Here is a 27,604-nt window from a genome sequence, read left to right as displayed (position 1 = left end):
AGGGAGGTGGGAGGTGGGAGGGGGAGGAGGGAGGAGGGAGGTGGGGGAGGAGGGAGGTGGAGGAGGGAGGAGGGAGGTGGGAGGTGGGAGAGGGGAGGAGGGAGGAGGGAGGAGGGAGGTGGGAGGGAGGGAGGTGGAGGTGGGAGGAGGGAGGAGGGAGGTTGGGAGGTGGGAGGAGGGAGGAGGGAGGTGGGAGGAGGGAGGAGGGAGGTGGGAGGAGGGAGGAGGGAGGAGGGAGGAGGGAGGAGGGAGGTGGGAGGTGGGAGGAGGGAGGTGGGAGGTGGGAGGAGGGAGGAGGGAGGTGGGAGGAGGGAGGTGGGAGGAGGGAGGAGGGAGGTGGGAGGAGGGAGGTGGAGGAGGGAGGAGGGAGGAGGGAGGTGGGAGGAGGGAGGAGGGAGGTGGGAGGAGGGAGGTGGGAGGAGGAGGAGGGAGGTGGGAGGTGGGAGGAGGGAGGAGGGAGGAGGGAGGTGGGAGGAGGGAGGAGGGAGGAGGGAGGTGGGAGGAGGAGGAGGGAGGAGGGAGGTGGGAGGAGGGAGGAGGGAGGTGGGAGGAGGGAGGTGGGAGGGGGAGGAGGGAGGTGGGAGGAGGGAGGAGGGAGGGAGGGAGGTGGGAGGAGGGAGGTGGGAGGAGGGAGGAGGGGGAGGTGGGAGGAGGGAGGAGGGAGGTGGGAGGAGGGAGGAGGGGAGGAGGGAGGTGGGAGGAGGGAGGTGGGAGGTGGGAGGTGGGAGGAGGGAGGTGGAGGAGGGAGGAGGGAGGTGGGAGGAGGGAGGAGGGAGGTGGGAGGAGGGAGGAGGGAGGTGGGAGGAGGGAGGGAGGGAGGTGGGAGGAGGGAGGAGGGAGGGGGAGGAGGGAGGTGGGAGGAGGGGAGGAGGGAGGAGGGAGGAGGGAGGTGGGAGGAGGGAGGAGGGAGGAGGGAGGTGGGAGGAGGGAGGAGGGAGGTGGGAGGGAGGGAGGGAGGGAGGGAGGAGGGTGGTGGGAGGAGGGAGGTGGGAGGTGGGTGGAGGGAGGTGGGAGGAGGGAGGAGGGAGGAGGGAGGTGGGAGGAGGGAGGAGGGAGGTGGGAGGAGGGAGGAGGGAGGAGGGAGGTGGGAGGAGGGAGGTGGGAGGTGGGAGGTGGGAGGTGGGAGGTGGGAGGAGGGAGGAGGGAGGTGGAGGAGGGAGGTGGGAGGAGGGAGGAGGGAGGAGGGAGGTGGGAGGAGGGAGGAGGGAGGTGGGAGGAGGGAGGAGGGAGGTGGGAGGAGGGAGGAGGGAGGAGGGAGGGAGGGAGGAGGAGGTGGGAGGAGGGAGGAGGGGAGGAGGGAGGAGGGAGGTGGGAGGAGGGAGGAGGGAGGAGGGAGGTGGGAGGAGGGAGGAGGGAGGTGGGAGGGAGGGAGGAGGGGGAGGGAGGAGGGAGGAGGGAGGGAGGGAGGTGGGAGGAGGGAGGAGGGAGGAGGGAGGAGGGGAGGAGGGAGGAGGCCAATTAAAATCTCCAGGCAGAGTGTGTAGCAGCTGTCCCATAATTAATTAGTGTAGGCAGACAACTGATTCAAATGGTATAAAGGTCCTAGCTTGACGGTGAGGGCGGGTCGAAAGCAGTGTGTTTGTTTGACAATAACATGTCTGCTGACAGTGAAATGGAGGTGAAAAAATTTTGCTTTATGAAGCGAACTAGGCGAAGCGAACTTCCGCAAACCGTTCGCCTGCGGGAGGCGAACAGCGAACCACCGAAGTTCGCCAGGACCGTTCGCCGTGCGAACCGTTCGGCCCCAACTCTAGTGGAGAGGTGAATAAGGCGGGCTGCTTGAATTTAGAAGGGATTGGAGAGGTGCTAGCCTGTATTTTGGTAGGCCACAGAGCAGGGTGTTGCAGTAGTCTAGGCGGGAGATAATTAAGGCATGAACAAGCATTTTGGTGGCCTCTTGTGTGAGGAAGGGACGGATACGGAATATATTTTTGAGCTGGAAATAACAGGTGGTGGTTAATGAGGCAATGTGAGGTTTAAAGGAGAGCTCTGAGTCAAGTATAATGAATGAAGCCCTATAGCCACAAACTAGGTTTACTGCTCATAACCATAAGCATTGCATTGTACTATATGGGAGAAGGTGAAGTATGCATTTTCACTAGAGGAGAGAAAGAAGTGGAAAAGAGTTCAAGGGGTGCTATTCAGATTTCAGGGAGAGAGTCACTGATAAGTCCCCTTATGATCCCTAGGGGAGGCCTAAACACAAGAAAATGCTAGCAAGCGTGGAGCATTCACTGAACACTTACAGATTTATATTCACATCTCCGGGGTCATAAGTAAAGTCTGAGATGATGTGAATTCTATATTCTGTCCTGGTAATCACAAACATTAAGTGCTCTTCCATAAGGGCACACAGCTGAAGGTTGCAAAATCACTGCCTGCCAGCTGCTCTCTTCCACCGGGCCTTGTGCTCGCTCGGTACCGGTGATGGACAGGCGCCCCCTCCCATGGATTCATATCTTAGGGTTGAAACCCACTAGAGCGATTTTCTGAGCGTTTAGGGGAGCGATTCAAAACCGCTAGCGATTTCTCTAACGCTCAGCTAATGTTAATGAATGGGCCAAATTTCACTGGAGCATTTTTGAGCATTAGCGATTAGCGCTAGCGTTTCTGCAATGTAAAGAATATAAACGCTGGCATAATCGCTCGTCAAAAACCTACACAGAGCGGTTTTGCTATCGTTTTTACATTACTGCACACTGTAACAAAATTAAAATTAATTGAAAGCACCAATCAGGATTAAAAACGCTAATAGCTACACAACCGCTGACAAATTGATTACACTTTTTAAAATTGCTACCAAAAACGCTAGCGATGGCAATTAGCATTTTGTAGTGGGCTCCAGGCCTTAGTGTAGTTGCAACTGTGATTAGAAATGACATGTTGCAGTTCTCTGCCGCTGGGTAACGCCACTGCTTGTCAATTGGATTTCCTATGATCAAACAAGCATGAGCAGACGAAGGTGCTACCTAGCAGCTTTCAATATCTAGCAATACACAAGTGGGAAGGAGTCATCTGAGATGGTTTCTGACCACATATAGTCACAGGGCTGTCATGGCAGTTTGCTTTGTAATTTTGGGCTTTGGACCACCATTGAAAAATAAGGCATTGATGACAGCTACTATCCTCCTAGTTATTCTCTATGGCCAATGCATCTGTCAAAAGTAAAAAAGCTATTTTAGGCAATGCTCGATGACTGTATTTAAGGGTATGAGGTCATGGTTAACCACTGTGGTCTGCCAGAGGATTGCATAATTACTGCTGGTTTTACAGACTGACCATCAACCATCATTCTAATCACACAGTCAAATCTTAGGTTTGCTTTAGAGCACACTAATAGTATTTGCTTCGGTATCTAAATCTGTGGGTTTTCGGGTATGGGACAATTGTGGTGGTTAAATAATTGCTGACTGAAAAAATATCACTGCAGTGAAGCTGTGTGGGCATAGCAAAGCTTTACGTGAGTCTGATTATTGGGTCTGATCTAAGCACTAACAAAAAAAAACAATGGGTTAAGCCCCATACACAGTTTACACACACTCAACAGCAGTCTTTTATGCAGCACAATTGTCAAACAGCTTTTGTTGTGAAACAAGTTAAAACAAACTAAAAAAAGTTACAATGTCTTTTTAGAGTGCGCTGCCCATATAGTTCACCAACATGCCAGGTCCGATTCCACAATGTTTTCAACACTGGTCCTCAGTTACGTCCACACCGGTTCCACACAGCGTCTGATTAATCCGCCACAGTGAGCCTCTGGTTGTACAGTTATTCAGAGAGTAGAAACAGAGAACAAAAAGAACAAAAGGATCATAGTATAGTCTGCTATGTTATCTTCACGGGGGAAACCTCCACCCTATGGGGACCCAGAGGCACCACTATGGGATCACCTCTGTCACACTGTGCAGTGACCAACGATTAGCACGCTCACCTTGCTGCAAGGCTGCCCCGCCTCACAGACAGCAACTGCGTTTAGAATCGGGACTGAATACTCCTCCAACAATCTTCATTCCTCCATATCTCAAAAAAGGGATTTTAGCAATCATAGTGCAGTTAAACCTCACAACACCAGGTTCCACGGTATAAAGCACACGTTCTCCTGCTCACCCTCTCAGGTTGCTGCTCACCCTCACAGACAGCTGCTCTGGCTTAAACGTGTCCTTATTTCAAGCATAGCATAGCAGACTATACTATGATCCTTTTGTTCTTTTTGTTCTCTATTTCTACTCTCTGAGTACCTGTACAACCAGAGGCTCACTGTGGCGGATTAATCTGGCGCTGTGTGGAACCGGTGTGGATGTAACTAAGGACCAGTCTTGAAACATTGTGGGGACATCAGCCCTGGCATGTCAGTGAACTATATGGGTAGCACACTCTAAAAAGACATTGTGACTTACTGTAGAACGTACATGCAGCGTTGTAAGAGAAGTGCAGCAGGCCTAATTTTTGAGGGAAGTGGGAGAGAATAAGGGGAGCGCAATTGAGAAACCCAAATTTTTCTAAAACTAAAAAAAGTTGCTTGCTATTGTTCAAACAGCTGATAAGACTGATAAGAAGTCAATCCAACAGTCGGATTGACTTCTTATCAGTCTGATCAGCTGTTTGAACAATAGCAAGCACCTTTTTTTTAGTTGTTTCAACTTTTTCACAACAATAGTTGTTTGACAATTGTGCTGCATAAAAGACCGCTGTTGAGCGTGTGTATGGGGCATTACAGTCTGCACTCTGCAGAGATGCGCATAAAATGAGTTACAACCACTGTGGTGTACAGACTGCAGGGTAGTGTTAATGCATTTGAATTTGGAAAGTTCTTCTGAATGCTTCGGGACAGAACCTCAATCTGTACATATGCGGACAGCAGTGGGGGAGGTGTAACTCAACCTTTCCCTTGTCGACACCTCTGGCCACTGCGCTTCACGTCGCGCTACACCTCTCCAATACTTCCTCTTTCACAGTCGGAAGATTAAAGTATCTTAGAGCTGGAATGTGATTTGGAGCGCAGTGGCCGGAGACAGTGACAATGGTGTGTTAACCCTCACCTGCTGCAGTCCACATACTGTATGTAAAGATTCAGGTTCCGACCCAAAGCATTCAGAACAGAATTCTGAATTTGAACGCGTCAAAGCTAATGCTGGGCAACCTGAGGGTTTTTAGGTTTTGTCAGTAGTAGAAGAGATTCAGGTGGCAAAATCTAGGGTGCCGTGCCAGTGTCTGTGGGATCAGTTGAAAAGGGTGCCTGAGCTGCCTGTATTAACCAGTTCGGCCTATCTGGACGAGTTTCCTCGTCTAGATAGGCACTGCTGCTGCCGCCGCCGGATGGTGCGCGCGATCGGGCGCGCCCCCGCGCGTGCTCCCGCTGCCCGCCGCTAGCCCCCCGATCAGTGAATGGGAATATAATTCCCATTCACTGATCTAACTTCCCCGCAGAAATACCGACGCTTTCTTTACAGAGAGCGCGGTATTTCTGCCCCCAGGAAACTTCTCCCCCAGCATTTTAGTTCCTGGATGCGAGATCGTTCGCATCCAGGACTTTTTTCACTGTGGCCATCTTGTGGCCAAATAGTAAACTGCACCAACATACATTTTTAATAAAAAAAAATATTATTTTACATTTAAAATTAGCTTCCCTCCCACACCAAAAATTACCCACATACACTTTTTTTTATTAAAAATAAAAAATACAATTAAAAAAAAAACAACATAAATAGTTACCCAAGGGTCTGAACTTTTAAATATGCATTTCAAGAGAATATGTTATTATATTATTTAAAATTATAAGCTTATAAATAGTGATGGATGCAAATTGAAAAAATTCACCTTTATTTCTAAATGAAATATCGGCACCATAAATTGTGATAGGGACATTGTTTAAACGGTGTAATAACCGGGACAGATGGGCAAATAAAATACATGAGTTTTAATTACGGTAGCATATATTAATTTCAAACTATAATGGCCAAAAACTGAGAAATAATGACTTTTTTTCATTTCTTTCTTAATCTTCCTGTTAAAATAGATTTAGAAAAAAATAATTCTTAGCAAAATGTACTACCCAAAGAAAGCCTAATTAGTGGCGGAAAAAACAAGATATAGATCAATTTGTTGTGATAAGTAGCAATAAAGTTATAGGCGAATGAATGGGAGGTGAACGTTGCTCGGATGCATGAGATTTTCGGACTGCAGTGCTGAACCGGTTAAAAGGGCGCCTCCATAGACATCAATGTAATTTCAGCAAATATCAGCTACAAGGTGGTGAATCTTATCCCTACCATAGTCTTCCTTACCTTATTATTATTGAGTATTTATATAGTGCCCAAATCTTCAGCAGCACTTCACAATGTACATAGTCATAATGAGAGACAGCTACACTGGGAAAATGACATGGAGGGAAAGACAACTACACAGAGGGGAGCGAAACTAGTAGGGAGAGACAACTTCTGAATGGACTGGGTGCCGACACATACATGAACCTAGAGGATAATCTTAGTCTGAATGTGATGCAGCTGCATGCATGTGCCCCAGAAGGCATGGGGCCCCTGTACTGCTGCATGGCCTGCATGAGCCTATGTCCGTCCCTGGTAGGAGGGTCATATAAGTTCATGATCAGAATATACTAGGTACAGGGTGAGATTAGACATATAAGAGTAATGCACAACTAGCGGTGTGCATACAGCAAGAGTATAGCTTAGGGATATGTATAAAAGTGGGTATAGGATTAGTTTTGAGTATAGAGGAAAAGTAAAGGTTTGGTAAGGCTTATATGAGTCATAGAAGTTAGGGTTATCATATAAGAAAAACAAAAGTTAGGGTTAGACATACCCTGCATGTTACTGTTAGGTATGTAGGGCCCTTTCACACCAGCTATGTTCACTTTTGTTTTAGAAAAGGCTTTCGATCTTCCAAACGAAAGTACAGTAAAGTTACAACTGGAATCATGTATCTCTATTGAATTCTACAGAATGTGTTTCCGATTTTTCGAAAAAAGGCAATCATAGTTCTGAAGCATTTTCCTGCATTTTGATTGAGGCCAACATAGTGAAAATCACAAAACGCAAAACGCGTTTCGCAATTTTTGATGTGAAAAAGCCCTTAGGAAGGGTACATTTTAGTTTTAGGTTTATGGTGAGTACAAGTTAAGGCATGTAGGAGTGCACAAAGGGTGCAGGTTAATGTCATGATAAACATATAGGGAGAGGGTACATAATACAATTAGGCATAAATGTACAGGTTATTTTTACGCATATACTGGGAGAACAAGTTAGATTAGGCATGTAGAGTAAAACTTACAAGTTGGAATACAGGAGGAGTACAGGGAATAGGTAGACATATAGGAGCAGCAGAGGTGGTAGTCATATAGTGTGAAAAAATGTTAAGTCTAGATTTAAAAGAGGGGTAAAGGTTAAAGGTTTTCGGCATAAAAGAGAGGTAAATTAATATGAAGCATATGAAGGGAGTGGAGATTTTAGGCACACGGGAGTGTTTGCCAGGTAGAAGTAGGTTAGGGTTAGGACTATGGAAGAAGCATAAATTAGTGTTAGACATATGGGAGATTCTCAGATTGGTGTTAGGCATATAACACATAAATATAAATTAAGGTTAAACATATAGGAGTAACACTGTTTAGGGTTATTCATGTATAAAGAGTACAAACATGTAAGAGAAGTACACGATAAGATTGTAATAGTAATTCAGATTAGGCATATAGTAAAATTACATGCAAGGGTGAGGCTACAGGAGGAATACAGTGTAGGGTTAGGTTTATGGGTCAGATCTGTTAAGGTTTGGATTTCATTCAGCATCAGCACCAAAACATGACTTAGACCGCATTGGATGATAGATATTAGGTGATACAAGACCAATGACAGGCGTGGGTTAAAGCAAAATGAATATTCACATTGCCCTCCATTTGCAGTGTATAGATTTCTGCATCTCAGAAGCTGCTATGGTCACATTTACATTTTCAGCATGGAGAGGTCATGAAAAGTGTTAATGACAGAAGCAGCATCTGAAATGATTCAATGTCCCAAATCTGCTGAATTGATGATGAAATGAGGAGGTCTAGCAGAAAATCTCAGCATGCTGTTACATACAGTAACCTCTCCACTCCTCCCTCGCAGGCCTGCTGCTGGAGCAGAGCCAAGGAAGGAAGCAGGATGAAGTACACACACCAGTCCAAGCTATTAATGAATCAGTGTCACTTTAGATTAAGATATACATTGCAGAATAAGTACATTCTACTCCTGTATCTACATGTGCTGCATTGACCTTGTATATGAGAGGCTAAACTAAATGGAGACGGGAGGAGCAGCAAGACGTATTACAATGACATTTCTTGTGAGGGCTCTGTATTGGTTGCCATTATGTAATGTATGCAGCTTGTCCTGTTTTCCAGATTCAGGCCTCTTTCCTAGACGTTTATGACGACATGTATGAGCAGGTTTACAGATGGTCTTCTGCAGAAGCAAAGGAGCAACTTTTACACACACATGATGTTGTGAGTAATATTTTCCCAGTCCTATTCGCTACACTCAGGGCTCGTGCTACCATAAAGGTGATCTGCAAGGCCGGATTTATACGTTTTGTGCCCCTAGGCTGGATTCATACTTTTTCCACCCCTGGCAAGGTTATTGCTGTTCCTTATCGATGTGCAACAGTGTCCCTTCCATTCCATGTGCAGTCGCCTCTTCCATGTGTAACACCCATGTATCGCTGTTCCTTTCTTTCATGTACAGCTCTTCTTCTATTCTATGTTGCTCCCCATTTGCAGCCTCCCTTTTCCATCTGCAAGCTTCTCTTCCATATTCAACAAACTCTTTTCCATGTCCAACTGCCCCTTAGCCAGCAGCTGCCCAAGGCCCGGGCGTTTGTGGCCTTTTCAGAAATCCAGCCCTGCTTGCCAGTTATGTATGTCAGATGTGACAGCTACTTTCACACATCTGCATTTTTGGGTGAGCATTTCTTACACATAGCCTTTACCTTTGTGTGCTTAAATGTGTGCATTTTCAGCTACCGTATATTCCAGCATATAAGAAGACTGGGTATATAAGACGACCACCCAGCTTTTCCAGTTAAAATATAGAGTTGACATACTCGCCGTATAAGACTACCCCTCTTCCAACGCACACCAAATAAAAATTAAAAAAAAAAATCATATACTGGTGCTATGTATGAATAGATACTGGTGCTGTACTGTATGTGGTACCCAGTACAGTATATAACAATATACAGGCGATTGGTTGGATTGGTCAACTCTCCCTTTCCCTAAGCGGATTGGTCAGCTCTCCTTGTCTCCCTGTTTATCAGAGCGGTATGGAAGAATAGATTGTGCGGTGCCCATAAAAAACGCCTCTTTCACTTTTCTGGCCCATCCTTGTATCCTATTTACCTGCTTCTCTGCTTCTCAGATCTCGTCGCTTCACTACAGTTCTCAGCAGCGAGATCGGAGAGTCAGTGACAGCATAGGGCGGATCACCCAGTATCAATGACACCCGGCGTATAAGACGACCCCTGACTTTTCAGAAGATTTTCAAGGGTTAAAAAGTAGTCTTATACACCAGAATATACAGTACATAAAAACAATAGGTACAAAACTATTTTTAAGATCCAGAAATATGCAGGCTACTATCAGCTGTTTTTTATGTGCATGAAAATCTTAAAATGTAAAATATATGTAAATCCATACAAATAAAAAGCAAGTTTCTTCCTGAGTAAAATGAGCCATAGATTACTCTTCTCCTATGTTGCTGTCACTTACAGTAAGTAATAGAAATCTCACATTATCGACAGGATTTGGGCTACTCCACCTCTCCATAGGGAATTCTCAGCATGGTGTTTATTCTTTATAAAGACACTCCCTGAAAAAGATGTTGGCCAGCCATCCCTGCTCACCGTACATTTTTTTGGCAGTTGGACGGAGCAACTGTCATTCACTAAGTGCTTTTGAAAATAAAGAAAACCCTGAGAACCCCTATGAGGAGATGGGCTACTCCAAAACCTGTCGGTTCTGTCAGATTTCTACTACTAACTGCAAGTGACAGCAACATAGGAGACCGACGGTGAGCTGGAAGAAGCCCCGGGTAAGAGTATTCTATTAAATTCGGGCACTTCTCAGTGTCCCTTTAAAGTTTGCTAATGACTGATTGGGTGGAAAAAAACAAAATTAGGATTTTGTGGCTTCAATGAAAAATATTTCATTCATTACCATCATTGAGAGTATTCTGAATAGTATTAAACAATTCTGCAGGAAAATGTCAGGGTCACAGTTTGTGAAGTAAAATTCAAGGGAAGACTTGCAGCAAGATAATGGAGTATATGCACAAAAGGTTGCATTGCATGTTCAGTTTATTGGATTTACTCACCCAATTTACATAGAGAGTTACACAACTAGAGTAACTTGCTTTATATATGCAATATTTATGTTGCTTTTCTAAAAGGCAGCATCAGTGTTGCATTTATTAAAATAAGTTACATAATTTGCATATCTTGCTACATAAATTGCGTTAAACCAGTTCTGGTTAAACTTGATGAACGAATGTCTTTTTTAAAACAAACTAACTTTGTAACTATGTATCTTAAAGGAATACTATCAAACCAAGTATTCTAAAATGACAATATACAAATAATGTTTAAGTAGCTGTGTAAACATCTTCCTCCTTTTCATGTTAAATATCAGCCGCAAAAGCTTTAATTCATTGTGTGTAGATTTTAGCTACGTTTGGAATGTCTCATTTGCAAAGGTGAATCTCTGCAGTCTGACCTGCTAAGAACAGTGTAATATGGAAGCAGAGTTATATGAAAACAAAAGCCTGTCAGGTATCAGGTTTCACACACACAATTACAAATGTTTATGTTGCACATAAGATACATTTCCTCTGCTCTTTCTAACAGAAAGCTCTGCCTGTCTCTGACTGAGCTCTCAGCACACACAGGATTAACAGATGCACTGTGAGGGAATTCCCCCCTCCCCTCATGGCTGAGTCTGCCATCAGATTAGAGCAGACTGCCTTCAGAAAAGTGTGAAAGGAATTAGATAACAGTAAACAAAGAGATAAGGATTCAAATGTTTACACCAGTACTTAGCAGAACTTCCCAAACATTTCCTATCTCAATTGAAAAAAAAACATGTTGATCGATAGTGTCCCTTTAACATGTGTTGTCTGCACAAATTAAGTTTGTCAGTCTTTTGTGCATATACCCCAATGACCATAAACACACATGTCCATCAACCACTTGATTAAAGGACCCTTAATGGAATCAAAGGAGGTCAGTTTGACTCGCCTTCTTCCAGCTTCCTTATGTCCATCAGGCCCCTCGGTGTCCAATCGATTTGCTGCCTTTCGCTGCTGTTCCCCTTGGAAAGCTTGCTGACTGAACACTGTCATGGGCTACTATGCATGCACAGCCTCGACATGGCTTTAGTCTCGATCTCGCACTGGTGGCCATGGAGCATTCTGGGCTTGCACAGTTGCAAGTTTTACAAACTGTGCAAGTGCAGAATGCTGCCAGCTAGGGGAGAGCTTTTGAGGCCAGGGCCATGTGCAGTTCGGTGACAAGACTAAGGGCTGGTTCAGACGGACGCTTGTGGAGCGCTTACTGCCAGCGTTCGGGGCTTGGCGTTAAACGCTCCCATACAAGTGAATGGTAGCGTTTGTACCAAGCTTTTACGCGCGTTTACATGAACGCGGCGTTCGGGTCCCGATTTTCACTGGCGTTCAAGAAGCCCCTGGAAGCTACATGTTGCTTCCAGGGGCGGTTAACCGCGACAGCTAATGTCCCCCTAGGGGAATAAAAAACGCGACCGTATCCGAACGCAACGCGAACGCTGCTGAAAGCCTGAACGCATTGCCACCACGACACCATTGAACGCGACGCCTCGAAACGTCCGTCTGAACCAGCCCTAAGTTAGCCATCGTTTGGAGGAGCACAGCAGTGGACTGCAGCATATCGGAAGGACAGCAAGGGACTTAATAGACTACAGAGGGCTGGAAAAAGCCCCAGGTAAGTTAAATAGGGTTAAACTTTGGTTTACTTAAGGTTCCCTTAACAGCAGAAGAAAGTCAGTGTTTTACAGTGGCTGCATCATAGAAGGCCCCAAAGCAGGTAGTTCATGCAGGGAAACCCATAAAGATCCCAGAGTTGAAGCTGTTTTATAGGAAAGAATGCGCTAAAATTCCTCCAAGCTGATGTGTGTGTTTGATAGACAGTCACTGGGTGAGTCTGGCTGCAGTTATTGCTGCGCAAAGGATCACAACAGTTACTGAAAGCAAATGTTTACATACAGTATTTATGCCGTACATTTTACCACAGCTTTGCATCCTTTCTTCAATAAAGAAATGAACAAACATAATGCCTTGGAATTGTCTGTTGAAATGGCTTCTCATTATCTATAATTTAGTGCTTGTGTTATGGTAATGCAGAAATACTGAAAATTCACAGGGTTGGTTCACAAAATTGCAAGCGCTCACTATTTTTAATAAAGGCAGAATTTCTCAATAACTGTTCTGTTCTCAGTTTCAGTGTTGTGGGAAAACCAGAGGACATGTAATGATTCCTGAAATACCTGTTATGTGCGAGACTAAAGCAGAAGAATTGGTATGTTCTATTTCCTAGCGAGTACTAACTGGGTAACTGCACCACAATAAGGGCTCGTTCACACCTAGGGCGTTTTGCCTATTTTTTTTTTAGTGCCGGCGATTTAAAAAAAAAAACGCCCTAAAATCGCTAGTGCAATGAATCCTTATGGGATAGTTCATATCTGAGCACTTTGTCAGCTTTCCGTTCAGCAAAGCGCTGCATGTACCATTTTTAGGGCGATTTTGCTACAATGAAAGGTATAGGAAAAGCGCAAAATGCTCACAAAATTGCTTTGTGCTGCGATTGCGTTTGCACTTTTAAGAATAAATACATTGTTTGTATACTTTTCTAGGTCAAATAGTTCACTTCCTGGCTTGCGTCAGGAAGTAAAAAAATAAATCACTCTGCAAAAGCGCTTTGAAAAGCGCTTTACACAAAATCGTAGCGCACAGGTAAGCACCGGGAGGGTGAAAAACAAATCACTCACAAAATCACAAAAAGCTGGGGTTTGCTATTTCAATTTTAGATGTGAACAAAGCCTTACAGCAGCTCTCGACACCCATTTACATGACCCTACAGCATTCACTTAAAGTACCCCTAAACTTAGTGGCGGTTTTCACTCTGAAGTTTTAATAATGTTTTATATGCGGTGTTGTGACAGATGTCACAGCTCCATCCTCACCATCCAGTGACCGACATGGTCCCCGCATTGCTCTGCTGGAATTTTTGATTGGGATGAATGTCAATTATGGGTGGGAGGAAGCAGCAGTTCTCCTCCTCTCAGTCCGTCCCTGAGAGGAGGAGAACTTTCTGATAGTATTGTATCTGCTCACAGTGTGAAAGAGAGCTGAAACAACTGTGCACTTGTGGAGATTGAGCTTGCTGTACCCTGAGTATGAAAGTGTACTAATAGCAGAGGTACGGATAGTACCTCTGCTACATTTTTCCCAGTCAAATATTACAGCAGAGCAGTGCAGGGACCACAGGGAGCACTGGACAGTGAGGATAAAGCTGTGACATATGTCACAGAACAGCACATAAATCATTGTTAAAAGCATTACTAACTCTACTAATAGTGTTGGTGATCAAATTTGGAACATAGTTCCTGAATTCACCTGAACACCACACTTCAGCACCATTCAGCAATGAACATGTGGACAGGGTCAGGGGGCGTTCACTTACCAGCGTTCCATGGCCCGATTCACATGACTCTGATACTTCCGCCTTTCGAAGGATAAGGATGGAGTCATGTGAAAAACAACATGCTGTGCAAGTAAGGTGCAGTGCTGAATATTCCATAATGCCAAAACCTCCCCTTCAGTAACCTAGGCTATTGGTCGATACAACCAAACAAGCCCCCCCCCCCCCCGCCCCCCACCCCCGCACAAATTCTGGATACCTAACAAAAACACAACATTGAACTATTAAACTGTTGGAATAATAAAAGATTTAATTATAACCGGCTTACTTTTCTTTATCCCTTTGCTAGTGGCTATACTTCAGCCCACCCAGAACATCATTAATTGGCAAGAATCCTTTAACCCTCAGCCCACCCCCATGAGGGAGGCTCGAGGACCCCATGGGCTTACATGCCACTCACCAAATTCCCCAAATAATGGCCCAATACTCCCAATACTTTACCACTGGCTGCCACTCAACCAAAGCCCATGGCTTCTACCTGAAGTCCTTGGTGCATGCAACTTAAAGGGACACTATGGCAAAAAATTGTAAAATTTAAAATATGTGCAAACATAAATAAATAAGAAGCGACAGGTGTTGGACTAGTCTATCTCTTCATGGGGGGATTCTCAGTGATTTATTTATTTTCAAAAGCACTTAGTGAATGGCAGTTGCTCTGTCCAACTGCCAAAAAACTGTGTAGCAAGCAGGGAGGCTGGCCAGCATCATTGTTTAAATCCTTTTTAGGGATTATCTTTATAAAGAATAAAAGCCTTGCTGAGAATCCCCTATGAAGAGATGGACTAGTCCACAACCTGTCGCTTCTGTCAGATTTCTACTACCTACTGTAAGTGACAGCAACATTGGAGAAAAGTAATTTATGGCTCATTTCTCTCTGGAAAAAACATACATATTACTTATTTGTCTATGTTTGCACATATTTTAAATTTTACAATTTTTCACCATAGTGCCGCTTTAACTTATAGTTACCCCTCAATTCTTTAGTAGTGGCCACCACTAGCGAAGGGAACACTGCCAAGTTGTGACAACTTGCAATTAAAAACAGAAAAAAACCCAACCAGCTATATATACAGTGGGTTGCAAAAGTATTCGGCCCCCTTAAAGTTTTCCACATTTTGTCTTATTACTGCTACAAACATGAATCAATTTTATTGGAATTCCACATGAAAGACCAACACAAAGTGGTGTACACGTGAGAAGTGGAACAAAAATCATACATCATTCCAAACATTTTTTACAAATAAATAACTGCAAAGTGGTGTGTGCATAATTATTCGGCCCCCTTTGATCTGAGTGCAGTCAGTTGCCTATAGACATTGCCTGATGAGTGCTAATGACTAAATAGAGTGCACCAGTGTGTAATCTAATGTCAGTACAAATACAGCTGCTCTGTGAGGGCCTCAGAGGTTGTCTTAGAGAATATTGGGAACAACAACACCGTGAAGTCCAAAGAACACGCAAAACAGGTTATGGATCAAATTATTGAGAAATTTAAAGCAGGCTTAGGCTACAAAAAGATTTCCAAAGCCTTGAACATCCCACGGAGCACTGTTCAAGCGATCATTCAGAAATGTAGGGAGTATGGCACAACTGTACACCTACCAAGACAAGGCCATCCACCTAAACTCACAGGCCGAACAAGGAGAGCGCTGTTTAGAAATGCAGTCAAGAGGCCCAAGGTGACTCTGGACGAGCTGCAGAGATCTACAGCTCAGGTGGGAGACTCTGTCCATAGGACAACTATTAGTTATGCACTGTACAAAGTTGGCCTTTATGGAAGAGTGGCAAGAAAAAAGGCATTGTTAACAGAAAGCATAAGAAGTTCCGTTTTCAGTTTGCCACAAGCCATGTGGGGGACACAGCAACCATGTGGAAGAAGGTACTCTGGTCAGATGAGACCAAAATGTAAATTTTTGGCCAAAATGCAAAACGCTATGTGTGGCGGAAAACTAACACTGCACATCACTCTGAACACACCATCCCCACTGTCAAATATGGTGGTGGCAGCATCATGCTCAGGGGGTGCATCTCTTCAGCAGGGACAGGGAAGCTGGTCAGAGTTGATGGGAAGATGGATGGAGCCAAATACAAGGCAAACTTGGAAGAAAACCTCTTGGAGACTGCAAAAGACTTGAGACTGGGGCGGAGGTTCACCTTGCAGCAGGACAATGACCCTAAACATAAAGCCAGGGCAACAATGGAATGGTTTAAAACAAAACATATGTATGTGTTAGAATGGCCCAGTCAAAGTCCAGATCTAAATCCAATCGAGAATCTGTGGCAAGATCTGAAAACTGCTGTTCACAAACGCTGTTCATCTAATCTGACTGAGCTGGAGCTGTTTTGCAAAGAAGAATGGGAAAGGATTTCAGTCTCTAGATGTGCAAAGCTGGTAGAGACATACCCTAAAAGACTGGCAGCTGTAATTGCAGCAAAAGGTGGTTCTACAAAGTATTGACTCAGGGGGCCGAATAATTACGCACACCCCACTTTGCAGTTATTTATTTGTAAAAAATGTTTGGAATCATGTATGATTTTCGATCCACTCCTCACATGTACACCACTTTGTATTGGTCTTTCACGTGGAATTCCAATAAAATTGATGCATGTTTGTGGCAGTAATGTGACAAAATGTGGAAAACTTCAAGGGGGCCGAATACTTTTGCAACCCACTGTGTGTGTGTGTGTGTGTGTGTGTATATATATATATATATATATATATATATATAATGTTTAAGTTAAGGTGCCATGGCTTGCAGCAGCTACTGTCACCTAAGCAAAGGCTTAGCTTCTCCCTGCAACTTCCTAGTGCCTCCAAGCTACCCCTGCCTTACTTAAAGCAGCCAATACACCTCATCCCATACTTAATCCCTCGCAGGCTAGTTTGTGGATCTCTCCATGGTCAAGATGCTGCTGTATTAAAGACACAACGCACCACTTGCCTGCTAATGCATTTATTTCAGTCTTGTATAGCGCACTATAGGGTCATAAACTCTGTTAGGCTTTTATTGCTACACACTTCCCTGTTAAGGTGGATTTTCTCTCACTTCCTGGCATGTCACCGGTAGCAGGAAGTGTTTATGAGTGTGTTTGTCCATTGGCAACAGGATTAAAACCACTGGTATAGAGGGTTTTATTTACAAACCTCTGTAATCTTCCTGACACTCTGCCACCTTTCTGTCATCCACAGGATTGTGTGTCGGTAATCTCCAGAGTTTTGCACATGTACTTACACTGGACAAGACTGTTGCTGCTGATGTCTCTAGGATTCATGGTAGGTGCTGCACTGAGTAGGTAAATAGAATCTACAGTGTAGTGTGTTGGATTGATGCATTTCGTTTGACATATTGATACAGCAATGACACATTTTTAACTGCATTTTACAGACAACATTGGGAGCTCTGTCCTCAATGGATTCCTATGTCTCCCCTGCTCTCTAAGGATACTAATTAACCTACTAGTATACTTTGGGGTTTTAGGAGCAAAATATATGGCATTTGCCCTGCACCAAAGGATTGCCATAAACAGCAGAAAATAACATACAGCATAATTTAATCTGCTCTGGTTTTAGTACAGTATATCTACCCCCCTTGATAATTCATCTTAGCATAGGGGCAGAGATATACGTACTCCATCGCGATCGTCACCGTGTGCATGCGCACTTCCCCGCTACCCGTTACTACACTGATTGGTGAATGGGAACAGGTGTTCCCAAAGCTGATCAAAGTGCCTTGAATCAATGATCACAGCATCAGTGAGATGATGGTGGTCATAAACAAAGTGAAAGGAAAAACGCATACATATTACTTCCTTTGTACTGTTCACAGTACATAGGAATAAAGTGGAGGACATCTAGTGGCCAAATAATAACAATATACATTTATTAAAATAAATAAATATAAATAAATCCCCCATTAATGAACCCCTTACCTCCTCCTCTTTCCCATAGTTACCAAAATAAAACACTTGTAAAACAACAACAAAAATGACATTTTTGAAAAAAATACATAAATAGTTACCTTAGGAACTCAGCTTTTTTTTAATATGTATGTCATAAAAAAATACGTTATTTCCAAATAAAATATTGTTGCCATACATTTAGCTAGGAACATAATTTAAAGGTTGTAATAGTCTGGACAAATGGGCAAATAAAAAGTGTGTAAAATGTGTCATGAGGGTATATTACTGTTACTTTTGCAAATAAGGGCTTGTTATTAGTGATATAATGTAAACGAACAACAAAACTAAAAAAATATACCTTTATTTCCGAATAAAATATTGTTGCTATACATTGTATTAGGGACATAATTTAACCGTTGTAATAGCCTGGAAAAAGGGGAAAATAAATTGTGTGTAAAATGTGTCATAAGGGTATATTACTATTACTTTTGCAAATAAGGGCTTGTAATTAGTGATATAATGTGAACGAACAACTAAACTGAAAAAATACACCTTTATTTCCAAATAAAATATTATTGCCATACATTGTACTAGGGACATAATTAAAATGTTGTAATAGCCAGGACAAGTGGGCAAATAAAATGTGTGTTTTATCCACAGTAGCACATTTTATTTTAAAACTATAATGGCTGAAAACTGAGAAATAAGGATTTTTTTGCCATTTGTTTTATTTATTATTTTCATTAAAATGCATTTTGAATAAAACAATTCTTATCAAAAAGTACCACCTAAAGAAAGCCTTAGGCCCGGTTCACATTAGAAATATTGAACCAAACGGATCCGGTGAGCGGATTTGGTATCCGCTTCACTAATACCGGATGGCTCTGTACACATTGGCAAACAGATTGTGAAAATTGATCTGATCACCGATGGATGGGATCGGTTTTCACTCCCTCACCTGCCCGGCTGCACCCTCCCTCACCATCCCGCCGCTCAAGTTCGCATCCCCACATCCCCCATCCCCTGTGGAACGGTCCATTTCTTCACTAGTGTGAAGAAACGTTCCGTTTTCCATTGCCCCAATGCAGCAGCATTTTTTCTCCAGTTCCGTTCCGCTGGGCAGAATGGTCCAGAAAATTAGGGCCTGCTGCATTTTTTTTTGGTCTGGGGAAAGGAACGTACGGAATGTATTCATACTAGTGATGCTCAAATACCCCTTTTCAAAATTCGAGTTTGGTCGAATTCGAATAGTAAATTATTCAAGGTCAGTCGAATATTCGAGTCTAATAAATTTTACTATTCGATTCGACCTCGGACTTCGAGCTCACTATTCGAGTCGGTATTCGAGCTCATTATTCGAGCTGACTATTCGAATTGGCCTTAAATAGCTTCCTACACTTGTTTTGAGGGTGAATGATGCAAGAAACATCTTTTTTTCCAAGTAACAACAGCAAGTGATTATGTGGGGATGTTCCTTTAAAAAAAAAAAGGTGAAAAGAGAAGTTGTGTCCAGAATTTTGTTCAGTACTGTATATACTTCTTCTTCTTCTTCTTTATCTTCTATATCTTATTCTTATTCTTCTATATCTTCTTCTTCTATATCTTCTTCTTCTATATCTTCTTCTATATCTTCTTCTTCTTCTTTTATATTGTCTTCTTCTTCTTCTTCATATTCTTCATCTTCTTCATCATCATCTTCTTCTTCTTCATCTTCTTTTTCTTCAACTTCTTCATCTTCTTCTTCTTCATCTTCTTCTTCATCTTCTTCTTCATCTTCTTCATCTTCTTCATCTTCTTCATCTTCTTCATCTTCTTCTTCTTTATCTTCTTCTCCTTCTTCATCTTCTTCTTCATCTTCTTCTTCTTCATCATCTTCTTCTTCATCTTCTTCATCTTCTTCTTCATCTTCTTCATCTTCTTCATCTTCTTCTTCTTCATCTTCATCTTCTTCTTCTTCTTCTCCTTCTTCTTCTTCTTCTTCATCTTCTTCTTTATCGTCTTCTTCTTCACTTATTTCTCTTTTCAATTTTTTTTTAAAGAAATGCAGCTATTTTTGAGCGTAACAAATAGCTGGTGGCGCACGCATGTTGGAAGCGCCATTGTATGTGCTCCCTGGCAGTGGAAACACACAGACAGCAGGAGGTAAATTCAGCAGCAGGAGGAGGAGGATGAGTGTGTGGCAGCAGGCAGTCAATGAGGCAGGCAGCGTGACATAATAGCCCTGGTACCTAGCGGTGATACCAGGGCTGTAAATAAACACAGCAGGCAGGAGGTCCCAGACAGCGGTCGTGCAGCCCACATTGTGTCCAATACACAACTGGGACAACACAGTTTTCAACCCGGGCACCTCAGAAAAATTAAACCTTTTTTTTGTAATGGTTTTGTAGTTTTGGTTTTACAACCAATTACACAGATATAGCTATTTTTTGACGTAATAGCTGGTGGCAGAGTGGCAGCAGAAGGTAAATCTGTGTACCCTGGCGTTGGGAAACACAGACAGACAGCAGCAGCAGGAGGAATGGAGGAGTAATTATGTGAGCAGCTATTGTTTGACGTAATAGCTGGCGGCAGAGTGGCAGCAGAAGCTAATTCTGTGTACCCTGGCAGTGGGAAACACAGACAGACAGCAGCATCAGCAGGAGGAATGGAGGAGTAGTGTGAGTGTGGCAGCAGGTAGGCAGCGTGACATAATAGCCCTGGTACCTAGCGGTGATACCAGGCCGTAAATAAACACAACAGGAGGTCCCAGACAGCGGTCGTGCAGCCCACATCGTGTCCAATACACAACTGGGACAACACAGTTTTCAACCCGGGCACCTCAGAAAAATTAAACCTTTTTTTTTGTAATGGTTTTGTAGTTTTGGTTTTACAACCAATTACACAGATATAGCTATTTTTTGACGTAATAGCTGGTGGCAGAGTGGCAGCAGAAGGTAAATCTGTGTACCCTGGCGTTGGGAAACACAGACAGACAGCAGCAGCAGCAGGAGGAATGGAGGAGTAATTATGTGTGCAGCTATTGTTTGACGTAATAGCTGGTGGCAGACTGGCAGCAGAAGGTAATTCTGTGTACCCTGGCAGTGGGAAACACAGACAGACAGCAGCATCAGCAGGAGGAATGGAGGAGTAGTGTGAGTGTGGCAGCAGGTAGGCAGCGTGACATAATAGCCCTGGTACCTAGCGGTGATACCAGGCCGTAAATGAACACAACAGGAGGTCCCAGACAGCGGTCGTGCAGCCCACATCGTGTCCAATACACAACTGGGACAACACAGTTTTCAACCCGGGCACCTCAGAAAAATTAAACCTTTTTTTTTTTAATGGTTTTTTGGTTTTGTTTGTAAAACAAATTACACAGATATATAGCTATTGTTTGACGTAATAGCTGGTGGCAGAGTGGCAGCAGAATGTAATTCTGTGTACCCTGGCAGTGGGAAACAAAGACCGACAGCAGCAGCAGCAGGAGGAATGGAGGAGTAATGTGAGCAGCTATTGTTTGACGTAATAGCTGGTGGCAGTGTGGCAGCAGAAGGTAATTCTGTGTACCCTGGCAGTGGGAAACACAGACAGACAGCAGCAGCAGGAGGAATGGAGGAGTAGTGTGAGTGTGGCAGCAGGTAGGCAGCGTGACATAATAGCCCTGGTACCTAGCGGTGATACCAGGCCGTAAATGAACACAACAGGAGGTCCCAGACAGCGGTCGTGCAGCCCACATCGTGTCCAATACACAACTGGGACAACACAGTTTTCAACCCGGGCACCTCAGAAAAATTAAACCTTTTTTTTTTTTTAATGGTTTTTTGGTTTTGTTTGTAAAACAAATTACACAGATATATAGCTATTGTTTGACGTAATAGCTGGTGGCAGAGTGGCAGCAGAATGTAATTCTGTGTACCCTGGCAGTGGGAAACACAGACCGACAGCAGCAGCAGCAGGAGGAATGGAGGAGTAATTATGTGAGCAGCTATTGTTTGACGTAATAGCTGGTGGCAGTGTGGCAGCAGAAGGTAATTCTGTGTACCCTGGCAGTGGGAAACACAGACAGACAGCAGCAGCAGGAGGAATGGAGGAGTAGTGTGAGTGTGGCAGCAGGTAGGCAGCGTGACATAATAGCCCTGGTACCTAGCGGTGATACCAGGCCGTAAATGAACACAACAGGAGGTCCCAGACAGCGGTCGTGCAGCCCACATCGTGTCCAATACACAACTGGGACAACACAGTTTTCAACCCGGGCACCTCAGAAAAATTAAACCTTTTTTTTTTTTTAATGGTTTTTTGGTTTTGTTTGTAAAACAAATTACACAGATATATAGCTATTGTTTGACGTAATAGCTGGTGGCAGAGTGGCAGCAGAAGGTAAATCTGTGTACCCTGGCAGTGGGAAACACAGACAGACAGCAGAAGGGCAGTACACAGCAGCCCACTGTAGGTGTAAAATGTGTGGCTGCAGGCGACGTAATAGTCAAAGTGAACCAGGCTGGCTTAGTGAGCAGGAGCCAGGAGGTGGTAAAGGGTGGTAAGGCACATTAACGATGGTTCTTAGCCAGTTCATGTCCCCCTCTCGCCGACAACAGGGGCCAGGAACTCGCCTTCCACCCACGCCTGGTTCATCTTGAGAAACGTCAGTCTGTCCACAGACTTGTGAGACAGACGTGAGCGTTTCTCGGTGACCACACCACCAGCTGCACTGAAGCAGCGCTCGGACAGCACGCTGGAAGGGGGGCAGGACAGCACTTCCAGGGCGTACTGCGCCAGCTCGCTCCAGATCTCCAGGCGCTTGACCCAATACTCCATGGGATCAACAGGGGCATCGCTGTCAAGCCCGCTGTAGGACCCCATGTAGTCAGCCACCATGCGGGTCAGGCGCTGGCTGTGACCGGTGGAGGATGCTGCTGCATGCATCTCCTCTCTAGTCACTGCTGCCGGAGCCTCTACAGTCCTGTAGAGCTTGTGGCTGAGAGACAGCAGGTCTGTGGGGCGCTTGCTGCTGGATGCAGGCACCTGCTGCTGCCTCTGTGCTGGCTGCTGGACAGTGGGGGTGGAAGGCTGGGGGAAGGCTTCCTCCAAGCGCTCAACAAGGGCCTGCTGCAAGCTCCTTATTTGTTGCGCTGGGTCTCCTCCTGCAGGCGGCAGGAACTGGCTCAACTTCCCCTTGAGGCGTGGGTCCAACATCATGCTGATCCAGATGTCCTCCCTCTGCTTCATCTGGATCACCCTGGGGTCCCTGCGCAGGCACGTCAGCATGTGCGCTGCCATTGGGAAGAGGCGGGCCACGTCTGCTGGCACATCGACGGCAGTGCTGCTGTCCTCATCCTCCTCCTCTGCCTCGTCAGCCTCATCCTCTCTCCACCCCCGCACCAACTCAGCTGCACTGTGCTGCTCCCCCTCATCAGCAGCAAGGTCAGGGACCTCCACCAAGTCCTCCTCCTCCTCCCCCTCAGAGGTGGACTGTGCAGCTGCTTGCCGCTCCTGCTGGTCCAAGGTTGCCGCTCCCTGTTCCAGCAAAGCATCGAGGGCCCTGTTCAGCAGACAAACCAGGGGCACCCACTCGCAGACCATAGCATGGTCCCTGCTCACCATGTTAGTGGCCTGCAGAAAGGGAGCCAGCACTAAGCACACCTGCTGCATGTGCCTCCAGTCATCATCGGGGACGATGGACGGGATGTTGCTGGTCTTGTCCCTTCTCTGAGCGGCGGAAACAGTGGCCAGGGCAAGGTACTGTTTGACAGCGTGCTTCTGTTCAACCAGACGCTCCAACATCGCCAGGGTGGAGTTCCAGCGAGTCGGAACGTCAAGGATCAGCCGATGGCGTGGCAGATCCAGCTCCTTATGCACGTCTTCCAGGCTCGCACAGGCTGCAGCCGAGCGCCGGAAGTGACGCACAACGTTCCTTGCCGTTTCCAGCAGTTCGCCCATCCCCTGGTAGGTGCGCAAGAACTTCTGCACCACCAGGTTCAGCACGTGGGCAAGACAGGGGATGTGGGTCAGGTTTCCTCTGTCTATTGCGGCAACCAGATTGGCCCCATTGTCGGCCACCACCTCTCCGACTCTGAGGCCTCTGGGGGTCAGCCAAATCCTCTCCTGCTCCTGGAGTTTGGCCAACACATGGGTTGCCGTCAGCTTGGTCTTCCCAAGGCTGACCAAGTGCAGCAGCGCTTGGCAGTGGCGGGCCTTCACGCTGCTGCTGAGGCGGGGGGTTTGGCCAGGTGTGCCGGAGGATGGCAGAGGATCGGAGGAACCTGCTGCAGTTCCCCTGACCCTGCGGGGTGGCACCACCCACTGTGTTGCTGCTGCTGCTGTGCCCGCTGCTGCTCTCCCATCCTCACCCCCTTCCACCAAGCTGACCCAGTGGACAGTAAAGGACAGGTAGCGGCCTGTCCCGAAGCGGCTGCTCCAGGAGTCCATGGTGACGTGGACCCTTTCACCAACCGCGTGCTCCAGCCCTCGCTCCACATTGGCCATCACAAAGCGGTGCAGTGCAGGAATGGCCTTGCGGGCAAAGAAGTGTCTGCTGGGGAGCTGCCAGTCTGGGGCTGCGTAAGCAAGCAGCGCACGAATGTCGCTCCCCAACCTGCACGAGCGTGTACGGCAGGAGTTGGGAGCACATGGCCCGTGTAAGCAAGCCGTTCAGCTGCCGCACGCGACGGCTGCTGGGAGGCAGAGCCCTAACCACCCCCTGGAAGGACTCGCTCAAAAGGCTCTGGCGTGGCTTTTTGCTGGCACGGGAATCAGCAGACACAGCGGAGGAGGCCACTGAGGACTGGCTGCCAGAACAGGCCTCAGTGTCGGCGGCAGGAGTTGCAGAGGTGGGAGGAGCAGTGCGTTTCCGCACTCCTGCTGGTGCTGCTGGAGGAGCAGGAGGGCGGGTGGCTGCTGTTGCTGCTGCTGCTGCAGCTGAAGGCTGTGCAGTGATGGGTGTGGTGCCACTGCCAGCACCAGATGCCTTCAGCCTCTGGAACTCCTCATGCTGGTGGAAATGTTTCGCAGCAAGGTGGTTGATGAGCGAGCTGGTGCTGAACTTTAAGGGGTCTGCACCTCTGCTCAACTTCCGCTGACAGTGGTTGCAAGTGGCGTACTTGCTGTACACAGTGGGCATGGTGAAAAATCGCCAGATTGGTGACAGAAACATCCCCCTATGGCATGGAAGCGCTGCTGCCGCCTGTCTCCCTGTGGTGGTTGGGGGGGGGGGGCTTGGGTGCGGCTGGTGGTGGTACTGACAGATGCTGCTGCTGAGCCTGAGACACCAGCAGGCTGTGGGACCTGCCTACTGCTGCCAATGCTTGCAATGATGCGCCTCCTTGCAAGGCCCACAAGCGCATCCTCCTCCTCCTCCTCAGAGCTGCTGAGGACGACATCCCCTGGAGGTGGTGGCACCCAGTCTCTGTCTGTCACCGGGTCATCATCATCCTCCCCCTCCTGAAACATGTCCTGCTGGGATGATGACCCCCCAAACTCCTCTCCTGATGCATGGATGGGCTGCTTGACTGTCGCCACAGTCTTGCTGTCCAATCCCTAATCCCCCAAAGTGCCCATCAGCATCTCCTCCTCCAAATCGCCAACAACAGCAGACAATACCCTGATGGTGCCTGGGGAAAAAATACTGCTGAGTGACAGGTCGCCAACTTGTGACGGTGAACTGGCCTCCTCCCCAGACCCTGCTGGGCGGCTGCTGCGAACAGGGGTGGTGGTGGTGGTGGTGAGGGTGGAGGCCTCGGATGCAGAGCTGATGGCGGGCTGCTCATCCTCCGTCATGAGTTGCACCACAGTGTCTGCATGCTTTTCCTTAATGGGACGTTTCCGACCCGGCTGGAGGAAAATCGGAGCAGGTGCTACACGCTGCTGCTGCTGTGTCTCTGCAGCGTGAGTTGCAGATGCTCCTGCTGGGCGGCGCCCAAGGCGTCCATGGCCAGTGGCTATGGGAGGAATGTTAGCCACTGACGCTGCTGCTGCTGCTGCGGAACTGTGCATGGTGGCGCGGCCGCGGCCTGCCGCAATGCTGCTCCCTCTCCTCCTGATTCCCTTGCTGCCCTTCCCCTTGCCCAAACCGCGCTGGCTGCCACTTCCAGACATCTTCGATGTTTTGGGCGTAAAGACAAAAGTTTTTTAAAAGGGCGGGTTAAAAGTGGGGTACTTTAATGGAGTGGGTTGGTGGGTGAGGTGACTGAGTGAGTGTCCCTAGTACAGTAAGTAAGTAGTAACAGTCAGGAAGTACAACTAGAAGTTACAATAATCAGTAGTAATCACAAGTAAATTTAGTGTGTGTACACTACAGACAGTGAGTGCACACACGCGCAAACACGCGCAGGAGCTAGCCTATGAACAGTGACTGAGTGAGTGTCCCTAGTACAGTAAGTAAGTAGTAACAGTCAGGAAGTACAACTAGAAATTACAATAATCAATCAGTAATCAGAAGGAAATAGAGTGTGTGTACACTACAGACAGTGAGTGCACGCACGCGCAAACACGCGCAGGAGCTAGCCTATGAACAGTGACTGAGTGAGTGTCCCTAATACAGTAAGTAAGTAGTAACAGTCAGGAAGTACAACTAGCAGTTACAATAATCAGTAGTAATCACAAGTAAATTTAGTGTGTGTACACTACAGACAGTGAGTGCACGCACGCGCAAACACGCGCAGGAGCTAGCCTATGAACAGTGACTGAGTGAGTGTCCCTACTACAGTAAGTAAGTAGTAAGAGTCAGGAAGTACAACTAGAAATTACAATAATCAATCAGTAATCAGAAGGAAATAGAGTGTGTGTAGTGTGTACACACTACACAGACAGTGAGTGAGTGCACACACGCAGGAGCTAGTAGCCTATGAACAGTGACTGAGTGTCCTAGACTCCTATAGTACAGTAAGAGTAAGTAGTAACAGTAAGTACAACTAATTACAATAATCAATCAGTAATCAGAAGGAAATAGAGTGTGTGTGTACACTACAGTACACAGACAGTGAGTGAGTGCACACACGCAGGAGCTAGTAGCCTATGAACAGTGACTGAGTGTCCTAGACTCCTAGTACAGTAAGAGTAAGTAGTAACAGTAAGTACAACTAATTACAATAATCAATCAGTAATCAGAAGGAAATAGAGTGTGTGTGTACACTACAGTACACAGACAGTGAGTGAGTGCACACACGCAGGAGCTAGTAGCCTATGAACAGTGACTGAGTGTCCTAGACTCCTAGTACAGTAAGAGTAAGTAGTAACAGTAAGTACAACTAATTACAATAATCAATCAGTAATCAGAAGGAAATAGAGTGTGTGTGTACAAGACAGTGAGTGCACACACGCAGGAGCTAGTAGCCTTAGCCTTAGCCTATGAACAGTGACAGTGAGTGTCCTAGTACAGTATAACTACAATACTAAATACAGAATCAATCAGTAGTAAAGGACAGCAGAAATACTGGTATAGATGAGAGAAATATACTAACAGAGGACAGGAGAGAACAGCTGCCCACACAGGCAGGCCCTGAGGCCTAAAGCTGTAAGCTTGCCTGCAGCAGCTGTCTCTGTCTATGTAACACAAAAGCTACTAACTAAAATACAATGTCTATCTAACTAACAACAATATAGGTGTGTATAGGAGGTGTATGTGAGCAAAAACGCTAGGTAAATGACCACAATAGAGCTCTTGCTAAGCCAAAGCACAAAGGAGCAACTCTCTCTCTATGCAAGTCTCAGGCAAGGACGGAGAAACCTAACATGGCGGCCGCTATTTATAGGGTAGGGGCTGGCCAGGGTCCCCCTCTGTGATTGGCTGCCGTCAGAGGGCCTGGGAGCCCTCTGATTGGCTCTAAGGACATCAATCTGGGCTATGACGCTATTCGAGCTCTGTACCCGAGCTCGAATAGCGCCGTTTGCTCGAATAGCTCGAATAGTGAATGGGCTATTCGCGTTTACTCGAATAGCCCATTCGAATAGCTGCAGC

At 46.0% G+C, this 27,604-nt stretch overlaps 1 protein-coding gene across 2 annotated transcripts in view; it reads left to right on the top strand.

Annotated features, from left to right (window-relative positions):
* TSPAN32 (tetraspanin 32) overlaps positions 1-27,604 on the top strand; it is a 254,676-nt gene that overhangs the window by 211,451 nt on the left and 15,621 nt on the right. For both annotated transcript variants that reach the window (XM_068261622.1, XM_068261621.1), the window contains 3 exons: positions 8,393-8,494; positions 12,511-12,591; positions 16,964-17,047. In XM_068261622.1, the coding sequence (XP_068117723.1) occupies positions 8,393-8,494; positions 12,511-12,591; positions 16,964-17,047 (267 nt within the window). The remainder of the gene's footprint in view (positions 1-8,392; positions 8,495-12,510; positions 12,592-16,963; positions 17,048-27,604) is intronic.

Source organism: Hyperolius riggenbachi, chromosome 11, assembly GCF_040937935.1.
Source record: "Hyperolius riggenbachi isolate aHypRig1 chromosome 11, aHypRig1.pri, whole genome shotgun sequence".
NCBI classification, from domain to species: Eukaryota; Metazoa; Chordata; class Amphibia; order Anura; family Hyperoliidae; genus Hyperolius; species Hyperolius riggenbachi.
Note: the sequence above shows the minus strand (reverse complement) of the source record. Positions and strands in the feature narration are given on the sequence as shown.